We start from the raw sequence: 9,472 nt of genomic DNA, 5'->3' as shown, positions 1-9,472 counted from the left end.
AACCATATACATGAGCATATTAATAGTCCACACAGTCCATAATTATAGTCCATAGTAGTTCATAATCGATAATAATAGTCCATACAATCCATAATAGTTTATAATGAAAGTCCACAAAATCCATAATACTACATAATAACATCTACCACAAACCCTCACTGCCTCTTAGTCGTACCCTTACCTATGACCAAGAGTGTCGGTGCTTGGAGTGTAAGGGTCAGGTGGATGGCATCGCCTAGTGCCTGAAGGTTGTGTAGGCTGAGTCGAGGGAGCGTCTTGGAGCTGAGATGGGCCATGCTCCTCATGCCTGATGTCAAGTAACTATGTAACTAAGTATATAACTATTTAACTAACTATCTTACTAACTATATAACTATGTAACTAACTATATATCCAACTATGTAAAGTATCCATCAATCAACCTATCAATCTAAATATCTTTCCACCTATCTAAATCACTACCACACTAACCAACTAATAACCATTGTTAAATAACAAAATTTAAAAACTAATGTACCTCAAGTGCAAGGGAGGCGCAGCTGGTCGACAAGAGGCAGAGACGACAGGCGGGGAAGATGTCGTGCGCCCACGCGTGCACCCGGCCGGCAACCGGAGTGGCCAAGCAGGCGGGGTGGGCAGCCATAGGAGGCCGACAACCGGCACCCCGCTACCGGCCTACGACCCTCGCTGCCCTTGTGGAGCGGGCAAGGGAGGGCGATGTAGCAGGGGCTGGCGTGGTCACAGCCGTTCGGGTTCGACGACGAGTAGGGCGGCTGAAAGGACCTAGGATGCAGCCTAGAGGGGGGTGAATAGGCGTTTCTAAAAATTAACACCTTTAAATACAGAAACGATTAGTAAAGGGAGTTTCCAAAATGAAAACTCCAAATAAAGAGTAGTACCATCCCTCACAAGTTAGTCATAGAGTATACAAGGTATAAAGAGTATATCTAGAAGCAACAACCCTGCAACACAAAGTTAGAACAGAGAATGAATATATTCGGCACAGGCAGGAAATACCAGACGTGTTCGGTATACACGATTTCAGTGGAACAACCCTAAACTTGCTATTTTCAATTTCTAACTTCAAATCAAATTGCAGGTACCTACTAGATATGACAATATACACAGATAACCTGCACAAGAGTAAGAGCAACACAAATATCGAATGAAATATGAATTGAGACACGATATTTGTTTTACCGAAGTTTGGACTCGTTCGAGTCCTACTCTTCGTTGAGGGGGCCGCAGGCGACCCAGCGAAGGTCAGCCCTAGAGGATACCATGAAGGTCACTCTAGCTGGAGTCTTTTCAAACTCCTTTTCCTTCTTCTACTAGTTGATTCCGAGACGGTGGAATCAACCATTCCAAACTTTCTGAGACACGCCACAATCTCTCGGGTGCTCTCCGCTGACGCCTAACCGTCTAAGACCAAAGAGTCCAAGAGTAACAAATGCGAATCATAAAATAGATAATATGCACAAGTGCTCAAGTGGTGGCTTGCTCTCTTTTTCAAATTCTCTCTTAACCCACAAATGGATTTTGCTATTTGGATCACACACTCACTAAGTGAGGGTTTGGGAGAGTTAGCAAGGCTCAAAAATGTGTATTTGTATCAGTAGAATTAGCAGCCTCCAAAGGTGGAGGCTTTGGGGTATTTATAGCCCCCTTAGAAAAACTAGCCGTTTTATAACCGTTGCCATACGGTATGTCCGGTATGACTTACACTGCGCCAACGATAACTGAGTTACAGTAAGTGAGGTGTCAGAATTTTCGACTCGTGCCGAAACTTCCGACCGTCGGAACTCCCGACCCTCAAGGCATTTGAAAACTAGCCGTTAGCTTCTGGCCATCCATACCTACCGGACACGTCCGGTATGACGACCAAAGTGAATTCTCCAAGTCAGTTAAGCACGAAACGTCGGAACTCCCGACCATTGCCGGAACTCTCGACTGTCGGAACTTCCGACTCACGTTGAAACTTTCGACTCACGTCAGAACTCCCGACGAACTAACCCGACATCAACAATATTGTCATTGCTGGGCAAATACCGGACACGTTCGGTATCAATATGCCAGACCAGCAAAAATTAGTTTGCTCTTTTGTCTCTCAAACACTCTAAAACTCACATGGGTTGGCTTGAGCACTTATGAAACATTATCTATCAACATGATGTATCCCTCTTAATAGTACGATATTCCTATTAACTCAAATTTAAAAGTATAACGAATTTAAATCTTTTGAGTTAATCTCTTTCAGCCGAAGCCGTGTATTCCACTCTTCATCAAGTGAGGGTGGCAACATATTGATATTGATCTTTTCACTTGAGCATAGCCATCTTGAGCACGTGACTTGATTCCATTCATCAAATTTGAATAATCCCAAATATATCAAGTCACTTTCATTAAACACTCCAAATAGTGATTTGATCCTCCACATAGACATGACCATCATAGCTTGATTAGTACCTCAACTAAATGCAAGTACTTCCTTCTTCACCCTAGCTAGGTTCTTCAGCCGCCAAGCCGTCGCTTGCCCTTCACTCTTGCTTAATACCTCGAAGCCTTTCCTTGCTATCTTTACTATCTCAAGCCAACAAGTCACATCTTGTGTTGAATCATTCATTCATTTGTATTGTTATCTTTTTCATTTCAATTTAGCAAGCTTCAAATATGAGGCCATTCCATATACAATCCCTCATGTCTCATTAATTAATTCTTACGAGCTTGCTTTCACACAGTACATGGAAATCCCACAATAAATAAGCCTTTGCATGCATTCTATTTGTATTGTTGTCTTATGCTTGAACTAGATTATTTATACAACAACATATCATTTTGGCTTTTATTAAGTACCTGTGAGATAACCTATTTCCTGTCAACACTTAGCAAATGGGTTAGACCTTTAATCACGTTGTCATTCAATCATCCAAAACCCACTAAAGGGCTAGATGCACTTTCAGCGACGCAACAGTCGTGGGCGAGGCACGGCGCCTCGCGGCTCGGCGCGCGGGGTGGGGATGGGCGCTGCCGGGCACTCCTAGCCGACGCGGCGCAGCACGGCGCGCGGGGCACGGCTCGCCGGTGAGCGAGACGGGGCGCGGCTGGTTGACGCGTGGGACGGGGCGTGGGCCCCGGCGGCCGCCCATGGCGGGGCGCGGGGCGGGGCGCGCGGGCCGACGCACGGGACGGGGCGGGCGGGGCGAGACTGGCCGCGGCGCCGGTGCTCGGGGCAGGCTCGCCAACCGGCGCGTTGGGATGGACGGGCTGGCCGCGGCGCCGGAGACAGAGGCGTGAGAGAGAACGGGAGAGGAAGAAAGGAGAGGAAGGAGAAGAGAAAGAAAACGGACCCACCTGTAAGGCCGGAACGACGCCAAGGTATCTAGCGCCGGGCTCGGTGTAAAGATCTACGACACCAAGATCTGTGACGCCAAGGTGCCTGTCAGGTCACCATCACGTTTTCATTGACGCCTACGTGGCCCCAAAATCTAGGCGCCATATGCACTAGCGTTGAGACGTGTAAGCTCGGCGTCAATTACTCCGGCGCCGAGCTAAGGGTACCTATTTTGAAATCATAACTCTAGGGGCAAATTTATGAATTTTTTTAAAAAAAGAGAGAAAAAAAAATCGGCCCGCCGACAGCAGAAAATCCGCCTCCCCGGCAGGCGGGGCCCCGCGCGTCATGCCCCGCCCGGTCGTGGGAGTAGGGCCTCGTTTAGATGCTGAAAAAATTTCAACCCGATGAATAGTACCACTTTCGTCTTATTTGATAAATATTGTCCAATCGTGGACCAACTAGGCTCAAAAGATTCATCTCGTGATTTCCAACTAAACTGTGTAATTAGTTATTTTTTTAACCTATATTTAATACTCCATACAAGCGGCTAAAAATCGATGTGATGGAGAGAGAGTGAAAAAACTTGGAATTTTGGTGGCATCTAAACAAGGCGTAGGTATCGTTCTGTCTCGTGTGCCGCGCGGCTGTTCGTTGTTCGCGCGGGCGCGGCGGATCCGGTGGGGCCGCGCTTCCACTGGGCTGTGCCGCTGTGGCGCTGTGTGCTACTGCAGCAGCTGCAGCGGCAGTAGCGGGGCGAGCGGCACTCATCACCAACAAGGAGAGAGAGGCGTCCGAGGCCTCCCTCGCCATAATTCCAACCCACTGTTTGTGTGTGTGCGCTGTAGCAGCGCGCGCGCCACCACCACCGTCAGCCTCTCTCTCCCCACCTCACCTCGCCGCCGTCGAGATTTCGTCGTCTCCTGGGGCTCGGGCAACCGAAGCAAAGCTTGGGGGAGGTGTCCTCGGACAGAGCCGTTGCCCGGGCCGATGCCGGCCCTGATGTAGATTTCTCATCCGCTTTGCCCGGTTGCCAACGTCTCTTCCGAGTTCCGGAGTAGCGGTTCCGGCGCCCCCATGATCTGCCAGTTGGAACCCTTGGGCGTTCGTGGAGGAGGTATCTATCGCTCCTGCTGTCGCCGTTCCGTTCCTATTGCTTTGCTTTTCGTTTCGTCTCGTTGCGTGGGGTGGTTTGGTACTTGGGTGGGTTCGTGTGAATAACGGGGGACGTGGCAGGTTGCTCTGCTGGACAGTGATCGCATTTGGTGGCGGTGGAGCCGTGGAGGAAGACGACGAGTAGGAGGAGGAGGCCATGAAGGAGGCGGGCGAGGAGAGGTGCCTTGACCCGCAGCTGTGGCACGCGTGCGCCGGCGGCATGGTGCAGATGCCCCCCGTGCGCTCCCGTGTCTACTACTTCCCGCAGGGCCACGCGGAGCATGCGCACGCCGGCGGGGCCGCCGACTTCGCCGCCGGGGCGCGACCGCTCCCTCCGCTCGTGCTCTGCAGCGTCACCGGGGTGCGCTTCCTGGCCGATCCGGAGACCGACGAGGTCTTCGCCAAGATCCGCCTGGTGCCGCTCGCGCCCGGCGAGGTGGAGTTCCGAGAGCCCGACGAGTTCGGTCTCGGCGGCGACCCCGCCGACGCCCGGGAGAAGCTGTCCTCCTTCGCCAAGACGCTCACGCAGTCCGACGCCAACAACGGCGGCGGCTTCTCGGTGCCGCGCTACTGCGCCGAGACCATCTTCCCCAAGCTCGACTACCGGGCCGACCCGCCCGTGCAGACGGTGCTCGCCAAGGACGTGCACGGGGAGGTCTGGAAGTTCCGCCACATTTACCGGGGCACGCCGCGCCGGCATTTGCTCACCACGGGATGGAGCACCTTCGTCAACCAGAAGAAGCTCGTCGCCGGGGACTCCATCGTCTTCCTGCGCACCGAGCATGGCGAGCTGTGCGTCGGGATACGCCGTGCCAAGCGGGTGTCCTGTGGTGGCATGGAGTGCATGTCTGGGTGGAACGCCCCGGGGTATGGGGCCCTGTCGGCCTTCTTGAAGGATGAGGAGGGTAAGATGATGAAGGGTCCTGGTGGGTACTTGAGAGGCAGGGGGAAGGTGAAGATCACGGATGTTGTTGAGGCCGCAAGCCTAGCGGCGAGCGGCCAACCATTTGAGGTGGTGTACTACCCGAGAGCTAGCACACCGGAGTTTGTTGTCAAGGCTGCATCGGTGCAGAACGTGATGAGGAACCAGTGGTGCCCTGGGATGAGGTTCAAGATGGCATTTGAGACAGAGGATTCATCAAGGATCAGCTGGTTTATGGGGACGATAGCTTCTGCTCAGGTTGCTGACCCAATCAGATGGCCAAATTCACTGTGGAGGCTTCTTCAGGTTTTGCTTGATCCCATGTTTTCCATACTTATGTGCCATACTGCATTATGAACTGATGCATGCTATTTTTAACTTGCTTCCTGTTTGGGGTTAATAGTATTGTGTTTTTGGTATCTATGAGACTATGAACGTTTCATGCCCTGTGAATTTAACTGCTGCTATGGAACTATTGGTTCAATGTTGATATGGAATATGCATAAATCGCTTAAACATGATCTTTGCTTGAGGTGCTCTGGTTCACACTAGAAGGTGCACCTAAAAGATGACCAGCACACAGTGCATGGTGCTCAACCGTTTATAGCCCACATGAAGTATCTGGAAGCCTTTATATTACTAGACAAAAATTCAATTATGAAATTGGGCATCTGAGGAATTATTGGGCAAATATACCATCTGTTTGATTCAGTTACTTTCTCTTCTGGAATGTATAGTTTTCAAATTGTTAGTATGTTTCGTCAGTCTCTTCTGGTTAGTGGTCACTGAGAGCAGTGTTGTCATCTTCTACAGCATTGTTTCTCATCTCCATGTATCCTATCATCATAGCTACGTAGCTTTTTGTGTCTGTTTCTGCACAATTTGGAAGCTGGTAAGCATCGTTTTGTTAGCATCAGGAAACATTAGGAAACTTGATCTGCTTTATACGTGTGCCTAGCTGAAATTGAAATGTGGGGAGTGAACTCATTAACATTCACATATTTCCAACAAACATCCATTTATATATAGGTTTCTCAGTCCTGGACTCCTGAATCAATTGGTCCTTTTTTTCCATGTTAATGACAGTACCTTACATTTGCCTATATGATCAATGCCTTTATAAGATTGCTAGCTGATATTTAATTGCAGCATGGCATTGTACATCCGTACGACCGTACCTTGAGAAAGAGATTGAGGCACAAGCATAATATTGATCTAGTGTTAGTTTAACTTTAATGCGCTACCTGTTGGTTGCTCATCTGTCCTTACCCTAGCATGTTTTTGTTTTCTTGGAATTGTCTTGGTGCATAGCTTGACAGGCAATGTAGGAATACAAATGTAGGTGTCTTACTAGCATTGTTAAGTGAGACATTTGAAACTCGCCTGCTTATTTTGTCTGATGTTATTAATTATAGCAGATGTAGAAAGAATTTACTTTGAACACAAAGAATTTACTTGTGCAATTGGTACACAATTTATTGTTAGATTATGCTTCCTTTGTCCTTATTAGCTCTGCCAGCACCAGCACATTCTAATTGTGTGCACTGTCTCTTTTTCACATAGTTGCAAATTTATTGCAGGTGACATGGGATGAACCAGATTTGCTGCAGAATGTGAAATGTGTCAATCCATGGCTTGTGGAGATTGTATCAAGCATTCCACCAATTCACCTGGGACCATTTTCTCCACCTAGAAAGAAGTTGCGGGTGCCCCAACATCCAGACTTTCCATTTGATGGTCAGCTGTTGAATCCAATTTTCCACGGCAACCCACTTGGTCCAAGCAACAGCCCTCTTCGCTGTTTCTCGGACATTGCTCCTGCAGGCATACAGGGAGCCAGGCATGCTCAATTTGGTTTACCCCTAACAGACCACCAGCTTAGCAAGCTGCACCTCGGTCTGTTCCAAGGCGGCGGTTTTAACCAGCTTGATGCTATCACTCCGCCATCCCATATATCCAAGGGTTTTGGGATCAGCAGTGCACCAGTCAATGAGAGTGTCTCTTGCTTGTTGACAATTGGCACACCACAGGCCACAGAGAAATCTGATGACGGGAAGAAACCCCATATAATGCTGTTTGGAAAGCCGATCCTTACTGAGAAGCAGATGAATTCTAGAGGATCAAGGGAAACATTCTCCCCTGAGGTTACTGGAAACAGTTCTTCTGATGGCAATGTTCAGAAGACAGGAAATGTATCTGATGGTTCTGGTTCATCGATTTGCATCGGTTTCTCATCCCAAGGTCGCGAGGCTTCTGAGCTTGGGTTAGAAGCCGGGCACTGCAAGGTATTTATGGAATCAGAGGATGTTGGTCGCACCATTGACTTATCTGTCTTTGGTTCATACGAAGAGCTGTACGGTCAGTTAGCTGACATGTTTGGAATTGAGAAGGCAGAAATAATGAGCCACCTTTGTTACCGTGATGCTGCTGGTGCTGTCAAGCATACTGGTGAAGAGCCATTCAGGTGAGCCTTTCCTTAATGTCATCAGCTTTTATTGACCTTGTATATAATCAGTGTCTACTATATACTAGTACATTTAAACTATATTGTGTGCGTGTGACAGTGACTTCATGAAAGTAGCACGGAGGCTCACCATAGTAGAGAGCACTGTGGGGAGACTGCAGAAACCTCTCATCGAATACATGATGGAGCGGGCTTGATTGCATGACTGGTTCAATAAGGCAATCTGAAGCTTGTGGGAAGACTAAGCTTAGAGCGAAGTAACTGCTGTGTTTGCATTTGTGTTTGTCTGCAGTGAAGCAGAATCGCGATGTTTGTCTGGTCTTGTAGAAAACCTTGGTGTACGGATTTTCATCTGTCGTGACTTGATCGTTAGAACTCTGTCGTGGTCAGCTGTGTTGTGCTTGGTCGAAGTTGATAAATAACCTCTTTGATGAATTAGCTTGGAATAAAGTTCGAGTTGTGTTAAGGAATGCCAGTGCCATGGCAATTCAGTTGTCATTGTCGATTTAGTTAAAATGCTTGTATCTGCTGCTGCAATTTGACAGCACTTGACTCTGTATATGTTAAACTTATGGTTGTTATATGTTCATTTCATCAGCTTGAAAATCACCATACCTGTGGTTGGTTATCTGATAATCACCAAACATGGAAATAGTACATGAGTAAATATTTGTTAAGGAGCTGGCCTGAATTGTGAAGCACGCATGCAGATCGCAGAGGATGCTCAGGTGCATTGTGCCATGCGCTTGTCGTTTAAAGGAATGGATCCTTCACGTGTTTTACACGGGATGGAACATGGAAGTCCAGTAGTGGAGTCCCTTATTGCTACGCGTAGCCTGAATCGATCGTACGGGCAGCGATGCCGATGCAGCCCCGATAGCTGCACGAGGCCTAAGGTCAGGCAGCACGACGGCAGACGTGATGCGTGATCGATGGCTGCAATGGCATCAGACTGCACACATCGATGCAAGTGTTTAGGCGTATGGGGTTCCTTGCTGCCTTCCTGGCGGCCACAGGCATCTCCTATCTCCTGCGCTGATCCTGGTAATGCTACTACTTCAGCCATAGATGTGACGCATGAACCAAGGCTAATTGGCTAGCATAAGACGCTTGCCGCGCCTTGGACCGTGGCCTTGTTCGGCGGGTCTAAAAAAAAGACGGCTATGTTGATTTATACTGTTGATGTACTAGAAGAGAAAAATATTGTATCATGGCTTATGAGTAGCCGTATATGTAGCCTGTTTGGCTGGGCTTATACGATCGTATACGATCGTGGATTATAAGCTAAAATAGTATTTTTCTCTCATATCAAACCAGCCAAATCAACCAACAATAAATAATCCACGACCGTTTACGACGAAACGAAGAGGCTGATGGCCTGTGCCAATGAGGCAATGAATGAGTTGTGCTTTATTGTTCTGGTGGTGTGCCTTGATTTTGTATGTCCGCGGTGATACTTTATGTAAGGTCAAATTTATAGCATTTTATTGATTTGGCAGTTATAAACCAAGATTTTTGCCTACCGTCTCTGGGTAGAAGTGGAGCATTTGGGAATTGTACAGTGCCTACTTAGGGCCTGTTCGGTTCCCGGGGATTGAGA

The 9,472-nt window shown here is 48.3% G+C and overlaps 1 protein-coding gene across 1 annotated transcript; it reads left to right on the top strand.

Moving 5' to 3' along the window:
- Nucleotides 1-4,079: 4,079 nt before the first annotated feature.
- On the top strand, nt 4,080-8,481 carry LOC136525099 (auxin response factor 22-like). Its single transcript, XM_066518137.1, has 4 exons — nt 4,080-4,448; nt 4,568-5,714; nt 6,989-7,872; nt 7,973-8,481. The coding sequence occupies exons 2-4, from the start codon at nt 4,644-4,646 to the stop codon at nt 8,067-8,069; spliced, it is 2,052 nt and encodes a 683-aa protein (XP_066374234.1). The 5' UTR covers nt 4,080-4,448; nt 4,568-4,643; the 3' UTR covers nt 8,070-8,481.
- The last annotated feature ends 991 nt before the right edge of the window (nt 8,482-9,472 follow it).

Source organism: Miscanthus floridulus, chromosome 2, assembly GCF_019320115.1.
Source record: "Miscanthus floridulus cultivar M001 chromosome 2, ASM1932011v1, whole genome shotgun sequence".
NCBI lineage: Eukaryota > Viridiplantae > Streptophyta > Magnoliopsida > Poales > Poaceae > Miscanthus > Miscanthus floridulus.
The sequence above is the reverse complement of the archived record's forward strand: the minus strand, read 5'-3'. Positions and strand labels throughout refer to the sequence as shown.

Excerpts from the sequence above, each read along its gene's own strand:
- LOC136525099 (XM_066518137.1), top strand. The coding sequence starts at position 4,644 with ATGAAGGAGGCGGGCGAGGAGAGGTGCCTTGACCCGCAGCTGTGGCAC. Across the intron at positions 5,715-6,988 it reads CACTGTGGAGGCTTCTTCAG|GTGACATGGGATGAACCAGA; the intron begins GTTTTGCTTGAT and ends AATTTATTGCAG. Across the intron at positions 7,873-7,972 it reads ACTGGTGAAGAGCCATTCAG|TGACTTCATGAAAGTAGCAC; the intron begins GTGAGCCTTTCC and ends TGCGTGTGACAG.